Raw genomic sequence first — 22018 nt, forward strand, 5'->3', positions numbered from 1 at the left:
ACTATACCGCGTTCTGATTTTTGATGCGTAGGTAAGAATGGTTCTTGCTCAGCCCGTAGCAGCCACGTAAAACTTGCAACAATAAAGTAGAGGACGTCTAACTTGTTTTTGCAGGGCATGTTGTGATGTGATATGGTCAAGACATAATGCTAAATTTTATTGTATGAGATGATCATGTTTTGTAACACAGTTATCGGCAACTGGCAGGAGCCATATGGTTGTTGCTTTATTGTATGAAATGCAATCGCCATGTAATTGCTTTACTTTATCACTAAGCAGTAGCGATAGTCGTAGAAGCAATAGTTGGCGAGACGACAGCGACGCTTCGATGGAGATCAAGGTGTCAAGCCGATGACGATGGTGATCATGATGGTGCTTTGGAGATGGAGATCAAAGGCACAAGATGATGATGGCCATATCATATCACTTATATTGATTGCATGTGATGTTTATCCTTTATGCATCTTATTTTGCTTAGTTCGACAGTAGCATTGTAAGATGATCTCTCACTAAATTTCAGGGTATAAGTGTTTTCCCTGAGTATGCAACGTTGCTACAGTTCGTCGTGCCGAGACACCACGTGATGATCGGCTGTTATAAGCTCTATGTTCACATACAACGGGTGCAAGCTAGTTTTGCACACGCAGAATACTCGGGTTAAACTTGATGAGCCTATCATATGCAGATATGGCCTCGAAACTCTGAGACCGAAAGGTCGAGCGTGAATCTAGTAGATATGATCAACATAGTGATGTTCACCACTGAAAACTACTCCATCTCACGTGATGATCGGACATGGTTTAGTTGATATGGATCACATGATCACTTAGATGATTAGAGAGATATCTATCTAAGTGGGAGTTCTTAAAGTAATTTGATTAATTGAACTTTAATTTATCATGAACTTAGTACCTGATAGTGTTTTGCATGTCTATGTTGTTGTAGATAGATGGCATGTGATGTTGTTCCATTGAATTTTAATGCATTCCTGGAGAAAGCTAAGTTGAAAGATGATGGTAGTAACTACACGGACTGGGTCAGTAACTTGAGGATTATCCTCATTGCTGCACAAAAGAATTACATCCTGGAAGCACCACTAGGTGACAAACCCGTTGCAGGAGCAACGCTAGATGTTGTGAACACCTGGCAGAGCAAAGCTGATGACTACTCGATAGTTCAGTGTGCCATGCTTTACGGCTTAGAACCAGGACTTCAACGAAGTTTTGAACGTCATGGAGCATATGAGATGTTCCAGGAGTTGAAGTTAATATTTCAAGAAAATGCCCAGATTGAGAGATATGAAGTCTCCAATAAGTTCTACTGCTGCAAAATAGAGGAGAATAGTGCTGTCAGTGAACGTATACTCAGAATGTGTGGGTACCACAACCACTTGACTCAGTTGGGAGTTAATCTTCCTGGTGATAGTGTCATTGACAAAGTTCTTCAATCACTGCCACCAAGCTACAAGAGCTTCGTGATGAACTATAATATGCAAGGGATGGATAAGACGATTCCTGAGCTCTTCGCAATGCTAAAGGCTGCAGAGGTAGAAATCAAGAAGGAGCATCAAGTGTTAATGGTCAACAAGACCACCAGTTTCAAGAAAAAGGGTAAAGGGGAGAATGGGAACTTCAAGAAGAACAGCAACCCGGTTGCTGCTCAAGTGAAGAAACCCAAGTCTGGACCTAAACCTGAGACTGAGTGCTTCTACTGCAAAGGGACTGGTCACTGGAAGCAAAACTGCCCCAAGTATTTGGCGGAGAAGAAGGATGGCAAAGTGAAAGGTATATTTGATATACATGTTATTGATGTGTACCTTACTAATGCTCGCAGTAGTGCCTGGGTATTTGATACTGGTTCAGTTGCTAACATTTGCAACTCGAAACAGGGGCTATGGATTAAGCGAATATTGGCTAAGGATGAGGTGAAGATGCGCGTGGAAAATGGTTCCAAAGTCGATGTGATCGTCGTCGGCACGCTACCTCTACATCTACCTTCGGGATTAGTTTTAGACCTAAATAGTTATTATTTGGTGCCAGCGTTGAGCATGAACATTATATCTTGTTTGATGGGAGACGGATATTCATTTAAATTAGAGAATAATGGTTGTTCTATTTATATGAGTAATATCTTTTATGGTCATGCACCCTTGATGAGTGGTCTATTTTTACTAAATCTTGATAGTAGTGATACACATGTTCATAGTATTGAAGCCAAAAGATGCAGAGTTGATAATGATAGTGCAACTTATTTGTGGCACTGCCGTTTGGGTCATATTGGTGTAAAGCGCATGAAGAAACTCCATTCTGATGGACTTATGGAATCACTTGATTATGAATCACTTGGTACTTGCGAACCATGCCTCATGGGCAAGATGATTAAAACTCCGTTCTCCGGAACAATGGAGCAAGCAACAATGTTATTGGAAATCATACATACTGATGTATGTGGTCCAATGAACATTGAGGCTCGCGACGGATATCGTTATTTTCTTACCTTCACAGATGATTTGAGCAGATATGGGTATATCTACTTGATGAAACATAAGTCTGAAACATTTCAAAAGTTCAAAGAATTTCAGAGTGAAGTGGAAAATCATCGTAACAAGAAAATCAAGTTTCTATGATTTGATCCTGGAGGTGAATATTTGAGTTATGAGTTTGGTCTTCATTTGAAACAAGTAATAGTCTCGCAACTCACGCCACCCGGAACACCACAACGTAATGGTGTGTCCGAACGTCGTAACCGCACTTTATTAGATATGGTGCAATCTATGATGTCTCTCACGGATTTACCACTATCGTTTTGGGGTTATGCTTTAGAGACGGTTGCATTCACATTAAATAGGGCACCATCTAAATCCGTTGAGACGACACCTTATGAACTGTGGTTTGGCAAGAAACCCAAGTTGTCGTTTCTTAAAGTTTGAGGTTGCCATGCTTATGTGAAAAAGCTTCAACCTGATAAGCTCAAACCCAAATCGGATAAATGTGTCTTCATAGGATACTCAAAGGAGATTGTTGGGTACACCTTCTATCACAGATCAGAAGGCAAGATATTCGTTGCTAAAACTAGATCCTTTCTAGAGAAGGAGTTTCTCTCGAAAGAAGTGAGTGGGAGGAAAGTAGAACTTGATGAGGTAATAGTACCTTCTCCCTTATTGGAAAGTAGTTCATCACTAAAATCAGTTCCAGTGATTCCTACACCAGTAAGTGAGGAAGCTAATGATGATGATCATGAAACTTCTAATCAAGTTACTACCGAACCTCGTAGGACAACCAGAGTAATATCCGCACGAGAGTGATGATGTCTAGTACAAAACCTTCTTCTTGTAGATGTTGTTGGGCTCCAAGTGTAGAGGTTTGTAGGACAGTAGCAAATTTCCCTCAAGTGGATGACCTAAGGTTTATCAATCCATGGGAGGCGTAGGATGAAGATGGTCTCTCTCAAACAACCCTGCAACCAAATAACAAAGAGTCTCTTGTGTCCCCAACACACCCAATACAATGGTAAATTGTATAGGTGCACTAGTTCGGCGAAGAGATGGTGATACAAGTGCAATATGGATGGTAGATATAGGTTTTTGTAATCTGAAAATATAAAAACAGCAAGGTAGCAAGTGATAAAAGTGAGCAAAAACGGTATGGCAATGCTAGGAAACAAGGCCTAGGGTTCATACTTTCACTAGTGCAAGTTCTCTCAACAATAATAACATAATTAGATCATATAACAATCCATCAACATGCAACAAAGAGTCACTCCAAAGTCACTAATAGAGGAGAACAAACAAAGAGATTATTGTAGGGTACGAAACCACCTCAAAGTTATTCTTTCCGATCGATCTATTCAAGAGTCCGTAGTAAAATAACACGAAGCTATTCTTTCCGTTCAATCTATCCTAGAGTCCGTACTAGAATAAGACCTTAAGACACAAATCAACCAAAACCCTAATATCACCTAGATACTCCAATGTCACCTCAAGTATCCGTGGGTATGATTATACGATATGCATCACACAATCTCAGATTCATCTATTCAACCAACACAAACAACTTCAAAGAGTGCCCCAATGTTTCTACCGAAGAGTCAAGACGAAAACGTGTGCCAACCCTTATGCATAAGTTCACGAGGTCAGGGAACTCGCAAGTTGATCACCAAAACACACATCAAGTGGATCATGTGATATCCCATTGTCACCACAAATAAGCACATGCAAGACATACATCAAGTGTTCTCAAATCCTTAAAGACTCAACCCGATAATATAACTTCAAAGGTTAAACTCAATTCCTCACAAGACAGTAGAGGGGGAGAAACATCATAAGATCCAACTATAATAGCAAAGCTCACGATACATCAAGATCGTGACAAATCAAGAACACGAGAGAGAGAGAGAGATCAAACACATAGCTATTGGTACATACCCTCAGCCCTGAGGGTGAAATACTCCCTCCTCGTCATGGAGAGCACCGGGATGATGAAGATGGCCACCAGAGAGGTATTCCCCCCTCCGGCAGGGTGCCAGAACGGGTCTATATTGGTTTTCGCTTTTTGGTGGCTACAGAGGCTTGCGGCGGCGGAACTCCCGATCTAGGTTATTTTTTGGAAGTTTGGGTATATATAAGAGGTGTTGGAGTCAGGAACAAGTCAGGAGGGTCCCCGAGGCAGCCACGAGGTAGGGGGCGCGCCTAGGGGGTAGGGCGTGCCCCCCACCCTCGTGGTTGCCTCGGGACTCTTCTGGCCCATCTCCGGTACTCCATGGGCTTCTTCTGGTCCACAAATGATCTCCGTGAAATTTCAGGTCAATTGGACTTCGTTTGGTTTTCCTTTTCTGTGATACTCAAAAACAAGGAAAAACAAAAACTGGCACTGGGCTCTAGGTTGATAGGTTAGTCCCAAAAATCATATAAAATATCATATAAATGCATATAAAACATCCTAGGTGGATAATATAATAGCATGGAACAATCAAAAATTATAGATACGTTGGAAACGTATCAAACATCCCCAAGCTTAATTCCTGCTCGTCCTCGAGTAGGTAAATGATAAAAAACAGAATTTTTGATGTGGAATGCTACCTAAAATAATTATCAATGTAATTTTATTTATTGTGGCATGAATATTCATATCCATAAGATTCAAGACAAAAGTTTAATATTGACATAAAAATAATAATACTTCAAGCATACTAACCAAGCAATTTTGTCTTCTCAAATTAACATGGCCAAAGAAAGCTATCCCTACAAATCATATAGTCTGGCTATGCTCTATCTTCATCACACAAAATATTTAAATCATGCACAACCCGATGACAATCCAAGAAATTGTTTCATACTTTTGATGTTCTCAAACTTTTTCAATCTTCACGCAATACATGAGTGTGAGCCAGCACTATAGGTGGAATAGAATGGTGGTTGTGGAGAAGAAAAAAAGGAGAAGATAGTCTCACATCAACTAGGCGTATCAACGGGCTATGGAGATGCCCATCAATAGATATCAATGTGAGTGAGTAGGGATTGCCATGCAACGGATGCACTAGAGCTATAAGTGTATGAAAGCTCAAAAAGAAACTAAGTCATCCAACTCGCTTGCTCGTGAAGACCTAGGGCATTTTGAGAATCCCATATTGGAATATACAAGCCAAGTTCTATAATGAAAGATTCCCACTAGTATATGAAAGTGACAACATAGGAGACTCTCTATCATGAAGATCATGGTGCTACTTTGAAGCACAAGTGTGGTAAAAGGATAGTAGCATTGTCCCTTCTCTCTTTTTCTGTCATTTTTTTAGGGCCTTCTCTTTTTATGGCCTTTTTTCTCCTTTTTTATTTTTTATTTTTTTGTCCAGAGTCTCATCCCGACTTGTGGGGGAATCATAGTCTCCATCGTCCTTTCCTCACATGGGACAATGCTCTAATAATGATGACCATCACACTTTTATTTACTTACAACTCAAGAATTATAACTCGATACTTATAAAAAAATATGACTCTATGTGAATGCCTCCGGTGGTGTACCGGGATGTGCAATGAATCAAGAGTGACATGTATGAAAGAATTATGAATGGTGGCTTTGCCACAAATACGATGTCAACTACATGATCATGCAAGGCAATATGACAATCATGAAGCGTGTCATAATAAACGGAACAGTGGAAAATTGCATGGCAATATATCTCAGAATGGCTATGGAAATGCCATAATAGGTAGGTATGGTGGCTGTTTTGAGGAAGGTAATGGTGGGTGTATGGTACCGGCGAAAGTTGTGCGGCACAAGAGAGGCTAGCAATGGTGGAAGGGTGAGAGTGCGTATAATCCATGGACTCAACATTAGTCATAAAGAACTCACATACTTATTGCAAAAAATCTGTAGTTATCAAAACGAAGTACTATGCACATGCTCCTAGGGGGATAGATTGGTAGAAAAGACCATCGCTCGTCCCCGACCACCACTCATAAGGAAGACAATCAATAAATAAATCATGCTCTGACTTCATCACATAACGGTTCACCATACGTGCATGCTACGGGAATCACAAACTTTAACACAAGTATCTCTCAAATTTACAACTACTCAACTAGCATGAATCTAATATCACCATCTTCATATCTCAAAACAATCATCAAGTATCAAACTTCTCATAGTATTCAATGCACTATATATGAAAGTTTTTATTATACCCATCTTGAATGCCCATCATAGTAGGACTAATTTCATAACCAAAGCAAATTACCATGATGTTCTAAAGACTCTCAAAATAATATAAGTGAAACATGAGAGTTCATCTATTTCTTCAAAATAAAACCACCGCCGTGCTCTAAAAGGATATAAGTGAAGCACTAGAGCAAATGACAAACTACTCCGAAAGATATAAGTGAAGATCAATGAGTAGTCGAATAATTATGCAACTATGTGAAGACTCTCTAACATTTAATAATTTCAGATCTTGGTATATTATTCAAGCAGGAAGCAAAACAAAATAAAATAAAATGATGCTCCAAGAAAAACACATATCATGTGGTGAATAAAAATATAGCTCCAAGTAAAGTTACCGATGAACGAAGACGAAAGAGGGGATGCCATCCGGGGCATCCCCAAGCTTAGGCTCTTGGTTATCCTTGAATATTACCTTGGGGTGCCTTGGGAATCCCCAAGCTTAGGCTCTTGCCACTCCTTATTCCATAGTCCATTGAATCTTTACCCAAAACTTGAAAACTTCACAACACAAAACTTAACAGAAAACTCGTAAGCTCTATTAGTATACGAAAATAAATCAACCACTTAGGTACTGTTGTGGACTCAGTCTAAATTCATATTGGTGTAATATCTACTATATTCCAACTTCTCTATGGTTCATACCCTCCGATACTACTCATAGATTCATCAAAATAAGCAAACAACACAATGAAAACAGAATCTATCAAAAACAGAACAGTTTGTAGCAATCTGGAGGTTTCGAATACTTCTGTCACTCTAAAAATTCTGAAATAAATCGGTCGACCCAAGGAATTTCTCTATTAATCATCTTCAAAAAGAATCAACCTAAACTCACTCTCCATTAAAAAAGGCAGCTAATCTCGTGAGCGTAAAAGTTTCTATTTTTTACAGCAAGATCGCAAAGACTTCACCCAAGTCTTCCCAAAGGTTCTACTTGGCACAAACACTAATTAAAACATAAAAACACATCTAAACAGAGGCTAGATGAATTATTTATTACTAAACAGAAGCAAAAAGCAAAGAACAAAAATAAAATTGGGTTGCTTCCCAACAAGCGCTATCATTTAACGCCCCTAGCTAGGCATGATGATTTCAATGATGCTCACATAAAAGAAAAAAAATGAAACATAAAGAGAGCATCATGAAGAATATGGCTAGCACATTTAAGTCTAACCCACTTCCTATGCATAGAGATTTTGTGAGAAAACAATTTATGGTAACAATAATCTACTAGCATAGCAAAGCAAAACAAGCATAACTTCAAGATTTTAAGCACATAGAGAGGAAACTTGATATTATTGCAATTCCTACAAGCATATATTCCTCCCTTATAATAATTTTCAGTAGCATCGTGAATGAATTAAACAATATAACCATCACATAAAGCATTCTTTTCATGATCTACAAGCATAGAAAATTTACTAGTCTCCACATAAGCAAGATTCTCCTCAATCAGAATAGTGGGAGTATCATAAGAAACTCGAATACTATAAATTGTGTCCACATTAAAAGAGTAATGTTCAGAAACAGGGTAGTCATAGTCATGACAAGTTTTATAAATATAATCATCACTACTTTTTATAGCATAAGTGTCATCACAATAATCATCGTAAGTAGCAACTTTGTTCTCATCACAATCAATTGAAACCTCTTCCAAGATAGTGGAATCATTACTAAATAAAAGTCATGACCTCTCCAAATCCACTTTCATAATTGTCAAAATAAGATTCAACACCCTCCAAAATAGTGGGATCATTACTTCCTAAAGTCGACACTCTTCCAAACCCACTTTCATCAATATAACCATCATAAATAGGAGGCATGCTATCATCATAATAAATTTACATATCAAAACTTGGGAGGTTAAATATATCATCTTCATGAAACATAACATCCCCAAGCTTGGAACAAACATTAATTGCAGCAAATACATTCTCAAACATGTCATTCTCATCAAACATAGCATCCCCAAGCTTGGGCCTTTGCATATCATAAGCATAATCACTCTCATCATTAATTGTATGGATAGCACCAATAGTATAACAATTATCATCATCAGAATGAGTAATAGGAGCAACATCATTTGGGAGAGATACCTTTTTACCTTTGCTTCTCTGTCTTTTCTTTCTCTTCTTCACATCATGTGTGGGTTCAATCCTCCTTTTGGAGCTCCTTATTAATGAGATTGGTTGGATAGAAGGCTCCTCCTCGTTACCTCATTCATCATAAGAAATAATAGGAGGATATTGGGAAGTCTCTTCCCTTTCATTAGTATTCTCTTCATCTTCTATTTGTTTTCTTGTCTTTATGTAATTGGCAATATAAGAATTTTCAATGCAATTCACCGCACAATACATATAAATTTCCTCTTAATCAAAATCAAGAACTTTATCAAGGACAAATTCTGGAATATCCTTAGTTATACGTTTCATTTCTTCATAACCCAGAAGCAAACTAAGTTCATTATGATGCGCAAGGGAAATCAAGTCATCACAATTTTTGGACACGGTTCGATCATGAAACAATTTGCATTGGATATTTAAATGACCACATTAATTGCAAAGTTCACAAGGATGGCTAAGAAAATTTAAATTTTTAGCACAAACATCTAGCCTTTCTTGCAACCATTTAGTTTCTAAATACTTATGCCTCTTGCAAAATCTATCTTCCCTATTTGGTGTGTACTTGCAAACTCTATGCACTCCACAAGACATGCTTATATGAGATATTTTCATCATGACTAGTGCAATCATCATTAGTACTATGGATATTCAAGGAGTTCGTACTAACAACATTGCAATCACGCTTATCATTCAAAGATTTAGTGCCAAACATTTTAATGCATTCTTCTTCTAGCATTTTGGCACAATTATGGGAATCCTTATTTTCATGAAAGATATTAAAAAGATGAAGCATATGAGGTACCCTCAATTCCATTTTTTTGTAATTTTCTTTTATAGACTAAACTAGTGATAAAACAAGAAACAAAAAGATTCGTTTACAAGATCTAAAGATATACCTTCAAGCGTTAACCTCCCCGGCAACGGTGCCAGAAAAGAGCTTGATGTCTACTACACAACCTTCTTCTTGTAGACGTTGTTGGGACTCCAAGTGCAGAGGTTTGCAGGACAGTAGTAAATATCCCTCAAGTGGATGACCTAGGGTTTATCAATCCGTGGGAGGCGTAGGATGAAGATGGTCTCTCTCAAACAACCCTGCAACCAAATAACAAAGAGTCTCTTGTGTCCCCAACACACCCAATACAATGGTAAATTGTATAGGTGCACTAGTTTGGCGAGAGATGGTGATACAAGTGCAATATGGATGGTAGATATAGGTTTTTGTAATCTGAAAATATAAAAACAGCAAGGTAGCAAGTGATAAAAGTGAGCGAAAACGGTATGGCAATGCTAGGAAACAAGGCCTAGGGTTCATACTTTCACTAGTGCAAGTTCTCTCAACAATAATAACATAATTGGATCATATAACAATCCCTCAACATGCAACAAAAAGTCACTCCAAAGTCACTCATAGCGGAGCACAAACGAAGAGATTATTGTAGGGTACGAAACCACCTCAAAGTTATTCTTTCTGATCGATCTATTCAAGAGTCCGTAGTAAAATAACACAAAGCTATTCTTTCCATTCAATCTATCCTAGAGTTCGTACTAGAATAACACCTTAAGACACAAATCAACCAAAACCCTAATATCACCTAGATACTCCAATGTCACCTCAAGTATCCGTGGGCATGATTATACGATATGCATCACACAATCTTAGATTCATCTATTCAACCAACACAAACAACTTCAAAGAGTGCCCCAAAGTTTCTACCGGAGAGTCAAGACGAAAACGTGTGCCAACCCCTATGCATAAGTTCATGAGGTCACGGAACTCGCAAGTTGATCACCAAAACATACATCAAGTGGATCACGTGATATACCATTGTCACCACAGATAAGCACATGCAAGACATACATCAAGTGTTCTCAAATCCTTAAAGACTCAATCCGATAAGATAACTTCAAAGGGAAAACTCAATTCATCACAAGAGAGTAGAGGGGGAGAAACATCATAAGATCCAACTATAATAGCAAAGCTCGCGATACATCAAGATCGTGCCAAATCAAGAACACAAGAGATAGAGAGAGATCAAACACATAGATACTGGTACATACCCTCAGCCCCGAGGGTGAACTACTGCCTCCTCATCATGGAGAGCGTTGGGATGACGAAGATGGCCACCGAAGAGGGATTCCCCCCTCCGGCAGGGTGCCAGAACGGGTCTAGATTGGTTTTCGGTGGCTACAAAGGATTGCGGCAGTGGAACTCCCGATCTAGGTTGTTTTCTGGAAGTTTGGGTATATATAAGAGGTGTTGGAGTCGGGAACAAGTCAGGGGGATCCCCGAGGCGGCCATGAGGTAGGGGCGCACCCAGGGGGTAGGGCGCGCTCCCCACCCTCGTGGTGGCCTCGGGACTCCTCTGGCCCATCTTCGGTACTATGTGGGATTCTTCTGGTCCAAAAATGATCTCCGTGAAATTTCAGGTCAACTGGACTTCGTTTGGTTTTCCTTTTCTGCGTTACTCAAAACAAGGAAAAAACAGAAACTGGCACTGGGCTCTAGGTTAATAGGTTAGTCCCAAAAATCATATAAAATACCATATAAATGCATATAAAACATCCTAGATGGATAATATAATAGCATGGAACAATCAAAAATTATAGATACGTTGGAGACGTATCAAGTGGTACGGTAATCCTGTTTTGGAAGTCATGTTACTTGACCATGACGAACCTATGAACTATGAGGAAGCGATGATGAGCCCAGATTCTGCAAAATGGCTTGAGGCCATGAAATCTGAAATGGGATCCATGTATGAGAACAAATTGTGGACTTTGGTTGACTTGCCCGATGATCGGCAGGCCATAGAGAATAAATGGATCTTCAAGAAGAAGAATGACGCTGACGGTAATATTACTCTCTACAAAGCTCGACTTGTTGCAAAAGGTTTTCGACAAGTTCAAGTAATTGACTACGATGAGACCTTCTCACCCGTAGCGATGCTTAAGTCCGTCCGAATCATGTTAGCAATTGCTGCATTTTATGATTATGAAATTTGGCAAATGGATGTCAAAATTGCATTCCTTAATGGATATCTTAAAGAAGAGTTGTATATGATGCAACCAGAAGGTTTTGTCGATCCAAAAGGTGCTAACAAAGTGTGCAAGCTCTAGCGATCCATTTATGGACTGGTGCAAGCCTCTCGGAGTTGGAATATACACTTTGATAGAGTGATCAAAGCATGTGGTTTTATACAGACTTTTGGAGAAGCCTGTATTTACAAGAAAGTGAGTGGGAGCTCTGTAGCATTTCTGATATTATATGCAGATGACATATTGTTGATCGGAAATGATACTGAATTTCTGAATAGCATAAAAGGATACTTGAATAAGAATTTTTCAATGAAAGACCTCGGTGAAGCTGCTTATGTATTGGGCATCAAGACCTATAGAGATAAATCAAGACGCTTAATTGGACTTTCACAAAGTACATACCTTGATAAAGTTTTGAAGAAGTTCAAAATGGATCAAGAAAAGAAAGGGTTCTTGCCTGTGTTACAAGGTGTGAAGTTGAGTCAGACTCAATGCCCGACCACTGCAAAAGATAGAGAGAAAATGAAAGGTGTTCCCTATGCTTCAGCCATATGCTCTATCATGTATGCAATGTTGTGTACCAAACCTGATGTGTGCCTTGCAATCAGTTTAGCAGGGAGGTACCAAAGTAATCCAGGAGTGGATCACTGGACAACGGTCAAGAACATCCTGAAATAACTGAAAAGGACTAAGGATATGTTTCTCGTATATGGAGTTGACAAAGAGCTCATCATAAACGGTTACGTCGATGCAAGCTTTGACACTGATCCGGATGACTCTAAGTCACAAACCGGATACACATTTTTATTAAATGGTGGAGCTGTCAGTTGGTGCAGTTCCAAGTAGAGCGTTGTGGCGGGATCTACATGTGAAACGGAGTACATAGCTGCTTCGACAGCAGCGAATGAAGGAGTTCATATCCGATCTAGGTGTCATACCTAGTGTATCGGGTCCAATGAAAATATTGTGTGACAATACTGGTGCAATTGCCTTGGCAAAGGAATCTAGATTTCACAAGAGAACCAAGCACATCAAGAGACGCTTCAATTCCATCCACGATCAAGTCAAGGAGGGAGACATAGAGATTTGCAAGATACATATGGATTTGAATGTTGCAGACCCGTTGACTAAGCCTCTCTCACGAGCAAAACATGATCAGCACCAAGACTCCATGGGTGTTAGAATCATTACAATGTAATCCAGAATATTGACTCTAGTGCAAGTGGGAGACTGAAGGAAATATGCCCTAGAGGCAATAATAAAGTTCTTATTTATATTTCCTTATATCATGATAAATGTTTATTATTCATGCTATAATTGTATTAACCGGAAACCTAGTACATGTGTGAATACATAGACAAACAGAGTGTCACTAGTATGCCTCTACTTGACTAGCTTGTTGAATCAATGATGGTTATGTTTCCTAACCATAGACATGAGTTGTCATTTGATTAACGGTATCACATCATTATGGAATGATGTGATTGACTTGACCCATCCGTTATCTCAGCACAATGATCGTTTAGTTTGTTGTTGTTGCTTTCTCCATAACTTATACATGTTCCTGTGACTATGAGATCATGCAACTCCCGAATACCGGAGGAACACTTAGTGTGCTATCAAACGTCACAACATAACTGGGTGACTATAAAGATGCTCTACAGGTGTCTCCGATGGTGTTTGTTGACTTGGCATAGATCGAGATTAGGATTTGACACTCTGAGTATCGGAGAGGTATCTCTGGGCCCTCTCGGTAATGCACATCACTATAAGCCTTGCAAGAAATTTGACTAATGAGTTAGTTACGAGATGATGCATCACAGAACGAGTAAAGAGACTTCCCTGTAACGAGATTGAACTAGGTATTGAGATACCAACAATCGAATCTCGGGCAACTAACATACCGATGACAAAGGGAACAACGTATGTTGTTATGCGGTTTGACCGATAAAGACCTTCGTAGAATATGTGGGAGCCGATATGAACATCCAGGTTCCGCTATTGGTTATTGACCGGAGACGTGTCTCGGTCATGTCTACTTAGTTCTCAAACCGGTAGGGTCCGCACGCTTAACGTTCGATGACTATCGGTATTATGAGTTTTTGTGTTTTGATGTACCGAAGGTAGTTCGGAGTCCTGGATCTGATCACGGACATGACGAGGAGTCTCTAAATGGTCGAGACATAAAGATTGATATATTGGACGGCTATATTCGGACACCGGAAGTGTTCCGGGTGATTTCGAAGAAAACCGGAGTGCTGGAGGGTTACCGGAACCCCCCGGGGAAAGTTGGGCCTTCATGGGCCATAGGGAAGAGGGGAGGCAGCCCACAAGGGGCAGCCACGCCCCCTCCCCATAGGGAGTCCGAATTGGACAAGGGAGGGGGGCGCACCCCCCTTTCCTTCTCCTCTTCATCTCCCTTCCTTCCTTCCCCTTCTCCTCCTAGTAGGACTAGGAAAGGAGGAATCCTACTCCTACTAGGAGGAGGATTCCTCCTCCCTTGGTGTGCCACTAGGGCCGGCCAGCCTCCCCCCTTGCTCCTTTATATACGGTGGTAGGGGCACCCTAGAACAGACAAGTTGATTGTTTCCAGCCGTGTGCGGTGCCCCCCTCCACCATAATCCACCTCGGTCATATCGTAGCGGTGCTTAGGTGAAGCCCTGTTACGGTAGCGTCATCATCACCGTAATCACGCCATCGTGCTGATGAAGCTCTCCCTCGACACTCTACTGGATCGTGAGTTCGTGGGACGTCACCGAGCCGAACATGTGCAGATCGCGGAGGTGTCATACTTTCGGTACTAGGATCGGTCGATCGTGAAGACGTACGACTACATCAACCGCGTTGTCATAATGCTTCCGCTTACGGTCTACGAGGGTACATAGACAACACTATCCCCTCTCGTTGCTACGCATCACCATGATCTTGCGTGTGTGTAGGATTTTTTTTATAAATTACTGTGTTCCCCAACAGGTTCACCACCTCCATTGGTGCCTCTCCGATGATGCGTGAGTAGTTATTTGTAGACCTTCGGGTCCGTAGTTAGTAGCTAGATGGCTTCATCTCTCTCTCTCTCTTGATTCTCAATACAATGGTCTCTTGGAGATCCATATGATGTAACTCTTTTGCGGTGTGTTTGTTGGGATCTGATGAACTTTGAGTTTATGATCAGTCATATCTTTTTATATCCATGATAGTTATTTTATTTTCTTTGATCTCTTATAGCCTCGTAGTTCTTCTTCGATATTTGGGTTTTATTTGGCCAACTTGATCTATTTATCTTGCAAGAGGTGCCCAGTAGTGGGTTCGATCTTACGGTGCTTATCCCAGTGACAGAAAGGGAACTGACACGTATGTATCATTGCTACAAAGGATAAAAAGATGGGATCTATATCTACGCAATAGATAAATGGATCTTGTCTACATCATGTCATCGTTCTTATTGCATTACTCCGTTTTCCATGATCTTAATACACTAGATGCATGCTGGATAGCGGTTGATGTGTGGAGTAATAGTAGTAGATGCAGGCAGGAGTTGGTCTACTAATCTTGGATGTGATGCCTATGTAATGATCATTGCCTGGATATCGTCATAATTATTTGAGGTTCTATCAATTGCCCGACAGTATTTTGTTTACCCACTGTTTGCTATCTTTCTCGAGAGAAGCCATTAGTGAAACCTACGGCCCCCGGGTCTTCTTCCTCATATATTTGCTTGCGATCTACTTTTCCTTTGCATTTTTATTCAGATGTATTAAACCAAAAATACAAAAATACTTTGATGCACTTTATTTTATTTGCGATCTATTATTTCAATCTACTACAATTTTCTGGCATCGTTACCCGAAAGGGATTGACAACCCCTTTAACACGTCGGGTTGCGAGGTGTTGTTATTTGTGTGCAGGTGTTGTTTACATTGTGTTGCTTGGTTCTCCTACTGGTTCGATAACCTTGGTTTCTTCACTGAGGGAAATACCTACCGTCATTGTGCTGCATCATCCCTTCCTCTTTGGGGAAATACCGACATAGTCCTAGCAGACAGGAGCTTTTCTGGCGCTGTAGTCAGAGAGCGATCAAAAGGAATTTCTGGCGCTGTTGCCGGGGAGGATCTTCTTCATAAAAAAGTTCCTAATCACAAATCTCATCTCCTCGCAATTTACATTATTTTCCATTTGCCTCTTGTTTTCCTCTCCCCCACTTCACAAAAATTTGTCATTTTATTCGCCTCTCTTTCTCGTTCGCTGTTTTCTTACCAAATCTATTTTTGTGTGCGTTCTTGTTTGCGTAGTCATGATGCCTCAAAGAAAATATTATGATGTTCCTTACCCAAATATTTGGCCTGAAATTGAGAAAAGTACTAAGGAATATATGACTACACAATTTGAGCATAATAAGTATTTTACTGAAGAACTTAAGGAACACTCCGTCGTGCTAAATGCTATTACAAAACAACTTGAGAATATTAGTAGAGAAGTTTGCAATCTCAAATCTAAGTATGCTTTTGATGAAAGTTTGCTAGGAAAAATATCCGATGCACAAGCTACTCTAGTAAATCAAATGGCCGCCAAACCAATCTCACTACAGGATAAAAGTGATGAAGATCTTAAAATGATTGTTGTTTCTTCTATTGATTCCTTGTTTAGTAAAGTTAAGATTGATGAAAAAGGGACTGGAGAAGAGTCAACTTGAGGTAGAAGGCGTCCCAATATTTCGGAGGGTGAAAATCTTGTTGAAAAAATTGATGAAAATGGGTTTGGAGAGGTCAATACTTTAACCAGTGATGTGCCCACTCTTTTGGATTACAAAGACTTCAATTATCATAGTTGCTCTTTGATTGATTGTATTTTTTAGTTGCAATCCATGATAAATTCACCCCATGCTTATGAACAAAATAAAGCTTTTACTAAACATATTGTTGATGCTATGATGAAAGCTCTTGAAGAAAAACTGGAATTAGCAGGTTCAATTCCTAGAAAATTTCATGATGAATGGGAACCTACTATCAAAGTCAAGATTAAAAATTATGAGTGTTTTGCTTTGTGTGACTTAGGTGCTAGTGTTTCCACAATTCCGAAATCTTTATGTGATGTGCTTGGTCTTACCGATCTTGAATCATGCTCTTTAAATTTGCACTTGGCATATTCTACTATTAAGAAGCCTATGGGAAGAATTAATGATGTTATTATTCTTGCAAATATAAATTATGTGCCCATAGATTTTATTGTTCTTGATATTGATTGCAATCCGTCTTGCCCAATTATCTTGGTAGACCGTTTTACGCACTATCGGTGTCGTGATTGATACGAAAGAAGGCAATATTAAGTTCCAATTTCCTTTGAGGAAGGGTATGGAACACTTTCCTCGAACTAGAATTAAGATACCCTAGGAATCAATCATGAGGGCATCTTATGGATCTTGAACCAAAGATGACAAAACTTAGATCCTTGCTTTATGCGTAGCTAAGGGCGTAAAACTATAGCGCTTGTTGGGAGGCAACCCAATGAATAAAATTTATTTTTGCTTTTTGCTTCCTGTTTTTGTGTGTTAGCACAATTATGCTACTGTTATGATTGTGCTTTTTGTGTTTTAATTAGTGTTTGTGCCAAATAAAGCCTTTAGGATCTTTTTGGGTGATGGTTGTTTGATCTTGCTAAAAAACAGAAACTTCTATGCTCACAAAATTAATTTCATTTTTTATCAGAGAGCGATAAAATACCGATTCCACTTGCAGTAGTCAATACACAAAATTCTCAGGCTGTCCTAATTTTTCAGAATTTTTGGAGTTACATAAGTATTCGAAATAGTCAGATTACTACAGACTGTTATGTTTTGACAAGATTCTGTTTTCTTTGTGTTGTGTGCTTATTTTGATGGCTCTATGGTTTTCTTTGATGAGTTTTTGCCATAGAAAAGTTGGAATGCGGTAGATATAATACAAAAACAAAACATGAATTGGTTTGATATAGCACTTATAGTAGTGGTTTATTATTCTTATACTAACGGATCTCACGAAGGTTTTGTTGAGTTTTGTGTGATTGAAGTTTTCAAGTTTTGGGTTATCTTACGATGGATGAAGGAAGGATGGAAGAGCCTAAGCTTGGGGATGTCCCAGAATCCCAAGCTATTATCCAAAAATGAGCAACCAACTAAGCTTGGGGATGCACCCAAGTGGCATCCCCGCTTTCTTCAAACAACTATCGGTATTTTACTCGAGACTATACTTTTATTCGTCACATGATATGTGTTTTGCTTGGAGTGTCTTGTATGATATGTGTCTTTTATTGTTTTATTTTGTGTTTTAAGTCATCAATCCTTGCTGGACACACCTATTTGAGAGAGCCAAAATTATGTCATGACTTGTTAGAGTTGCTCTCTGTGCTTCACTTAAATTTTTTATGAGCAATGGACTTGCTCTAGTGCTTCACTTATATATTTTTGAGCACGGTGTGCTTAGTATTTTTGAAGAAATGCTCTCTTGCTTCACTTATATTTATTTGAGAGTTAGTAAAATTTTGTAGAAATCCTCTCTTGCTTCACTTAAATTATTTTGAGAGAAAGAAAATTGTTATGCTCATGATCTTCACTTATATTTGTTTGAGCATATGAAAAGCAACACATGAAAATTAGTCCCAAAGTGATAGATGTCCAAGAAGGATAAAGAAAAGAAAAATGGCATGAAGATCATTGGACAAAATAAACTTGATTCTTAGTAATAGTTTTGAGATATGATGATGTGATATGTGGGTTATGTTGGTGAGTAATTATGCTTTAGTAAGAATACTGGTGTTAAGGTTTGTGATTCCCTATGCAAGTATGAAAGTCAATAGTCATGCAATGAAATTATATCCTACTTATGGTGCATTATTCGGTGTTAATTATGCTTAATTCTTGCATATGAGATTATTCATTTCTTAGTTGGTCGCTTCCCAATATTTTGCTAGCCTTCATTTTGCACTAAGTATGATCACTACTTGTGCATCCAAAAACCTTTAACCTAGTTTTGCCACATGAGTCCACTATATCTACCTATATGCGGTATTATTTTGCCGTTCTAAGAAAATTTGCATGTGCCATCTCTAATTTTCAAAATAAACTTCTCTTTTGTGTGTTTGTTTCGCTCGTGGAGCGGTGAGGGGTGGCTAATATTTCCCATGCTAGATGTGTTATTCTCAAGATGAGTGTTTATTCATTTGTCATTGCACGAGAGTAAGGCAAAGGTATTAGGGATGCCCAGTCCCGAAATGCAAAAAAATTGAATTTACTTTATGTTGTCAAATAATAAATTCCTTGGAAAGTGTTGGTATGGAGGGCACCCGTGGATACGGTTAGCCATGGAAAGTGAAAGTTATGGTGGAAAAAGGCATAAACTTTATTTTCTGTTTGGGAACTACCTATGATATATCTATGCCTAGAAAGTATTGGGAACTCTAAGTCATTTTCGTTGGTGGGATGGATACACCTCCCAAAATGTTTTTATCTCTAATTTTTCGCTTTGAGCTCTCGCACCTCTACAAATTCCTACTTCCCTCCGCGAAGGGCCTTTCTTTTACTTTATGCAATTTTTATTTTAAAATTGAGTCGCCATCTTCTCTCATAAAAAGCACCAACTAGGTGGCAATATGATCGTACTTAAGTATTGGGTGTAGCTAATATTCGAATGTGTTTCATGAATGGATCAATGTTTGAGTGGGCTAGGGATAACTTATTTTAGCATTGATATTTTGAAAGACATGGTTGCTTGTTGCTATGCTTGAGTATCTAAATTATTATGTCAACACTAGACTATTGCTATGAATCACATAAAAAGTCCAATTGTCCATGCTATAAAGAAAAGAATATGATATGACATGTTAAACAACACTCCACATCAAAAATTCTGTTTTTATCACTTACCTACTCGAGGACGAGTAGGAGTTAAACTTGGGGATGCTGATACGTCTCCAACGTATCTATAATTTTTTATTCTTCCATGTTGTTATATTATCAATCTTGGATGTTTTATAATTATTTTATAGTCATTTTATATCATTTTTTGGTACTAACCTATTGACATAGTGCCAAGTGCCAGTTCATGTTTTTCCCTGTTTTTTACATCATAGAAAATCAATATCAGACGGAGTCCAAATGCCACGAAACTTTACAGAGATTTTTTATGTACAAGAAGGAACATGTTGGGCCATGGTTGCACCTGGGTGAGTCCCAAGGAGGGGACAACCCACCAGGGCACGCCAGGAGGCCCAGGCGCGCCCTGGTGGGTTGTGCCCACCTCGGGTGCCCCCCGGACCGCCTCCTTGCTCTATAAATACCCAAATATTCTCAAAACCCTAGGGGAGTGGACGAAATATTCATCCAGCCGCCGCAGAATCCAGAGCCACCAGATCCAATCTAGACACCATCTCGGATGGGGTTCACCACCTCCATTGGTGCCTCTCTGATGATGCGTGAGTAGTTCTTTGTAGACCTTCGGGGTCTGTAGTTAGTAGCTGGATGGCTTCATCTCTCTCTCTCTCTCTCTCTCTCTCTCTCTTGATTCTCAATACAATTGTCTCTTGGAGATCCATATGATGTAACTCTTTTGCGGTGTGTTTGTTGGGATCTGATGAACTTTGAGTTTATGATTAGTCATATCTTTTTATATCCATGAAAGTTATTTGAGTTTCTTTGATCTCTTATATGCATGATCTCTTATAGACTTGTATTTCTTCTCCGATATTTGGGTTTTTTTTGGCCAACTTGATCTATTTATCTTGCAATGGGAAGAGGTGCCCGGTAGTGGGTTCGATCTTACGGTCTTGATCCCAGTGACAGAAAGGGAACCGGCACGTATGTATCGTTGCTACTAAGGATAAAAAGATGGGATCTATATCTATGCAATAGATAAACGGATCTTGTCTATAGTCATCATTCTTATTGCATTACTCTATTTTTCCATGAACTTAATACGCTAGATACATGCTAGATAGCGGTCGATGTGTGGAATACTAGTAGTAGATGCAGGCAGGAGTCAGTCTACTAATCTTGGACGTGATGCCTATGTAATGATCACTGCCTGGATATCATCATAATTATTTGTGGTTCTATCAATTGCCCAACAGTAATTTGTTTACCCACCGTTTCCTATCTTTCTCGAGAGAAGCCACTAGTGAAACCTATGGCCCCTAGGTCTTCTTCCTCATATATTTGTTTGCGATCTACTTTTCCTTTGCATTTTTATTCAGATCTATTAAACCAAAAATACAAAAATACTTTGCTGCACTTTATTTTATTCGTGATCTATTATTTCAATCTACTACAATTTTCTGGCATCGTTACCCGAAAGGGATTGACAACCCCTTTAACATGCCGAGTTGCGAGGTGTTGTTATTTGTGTGCAGGTGCTGCTTATGTTGTGTTGATTGGTTCTACTAGTTTGATAACCTTGGTTTCGTCACTAAGGGAAATACCTACCGTCGTTGTGCTGCATCATCCCTTCCTCTTTGGGGAAATACCGACGTAGTCCTAGCAGACAGGAGCTTTTCTGGCGCTATAGTCAGAGAGCAATCAGATGTACATTGGGAAGGGGTGATGTGTGTTTTCAATATAGAATAATGTACAGTTTAGATGTGGTGCCTACACTACAAAAAAATACACTTCCGTGATGATACGTGTTTGTCACAGTAGGTCACTTTTTTTGTCATGCATGTACATCCATGACGATTTTATGACAGAATCAAGATAGTCATACATGTGTTGTCGTAGAAGTGTTCCATGACATTACCAAAATTATCATCACAGAAGTGTCCACTTCCATGACGATAAATCGCGCGTCACAGAAGTGCTTTCGTCAAGGGTGACTGACACGTGGCATCCACCGTAACGGAACGCCGTTAAGCTATCGGGTCCGGTTTTGGATCCGATAACCCGTTAACAGCCCCGACCAATGGGGATTTTCTACGAGTGAAATCATCATTGGCTGGAGGAAACACGTGTCGGCTCACCGTTGGGACAGATGTCATCCACTCATTGGACCCAAGGCGCCTATGATACGTCGACACATGGCACGGCCCAATAGAGGCCCATTCCTGTGAAAAGGTCAACCCGTTTGACTTGGTCAAAAGGTGGCGGGCCGGCCCACGGAAAGCCTGTTAACGATTTGTTCGCAT

The 22018-nt window shown here is 39.5% G+C and overlaps 1 protein-coding gene across 1 annotated transcript; it reads left to right on the plus strand.

The window, feature by feature from the left end:
- The first annotated feature begins 949 nt into the window (after positions 1-949).
- Positions 950-2045, plus strand: LOC147985692 (uncharacterized). The gene is made up of 2 exons (XM_087541703.1): positions 950-1843; positions 2040-2045. Exons 1-2 carry the CDS (start codon positions 950-952, stop codon positions 2043-2045), a joined length of 900 nt encoding a protein of 299 aa, XP_087397829.1.
- Positions 2046-22018: the final 19973 nt, after the last annotated feature.

This window comes from Triticum urartu, chromosome 2A (assembly GCF_056163025.1).
Source record: "Triticum urartu cultivar PI428250 chromosome 2A, HENAU_Tu73, whole genome shotgun sequence".
In the NCBI taxonomy this organism is placed as follows: domain Eukaryota; kingdom Viridiplantae; phylum Streptophyta; class Magnoliopsida; order Poales; family Poaceae; genus Triticum; species Triticum urartu.

What these genes read in the sequence shown, in the direction of transcription:
- LOC147985692 (XM_087541703.1), top strand. Translation starts at nt 950, where the DNA reads ATGGCATGTGATGTTGTTCCATTGAATTTTAATGCATTCCTGGAGAAA.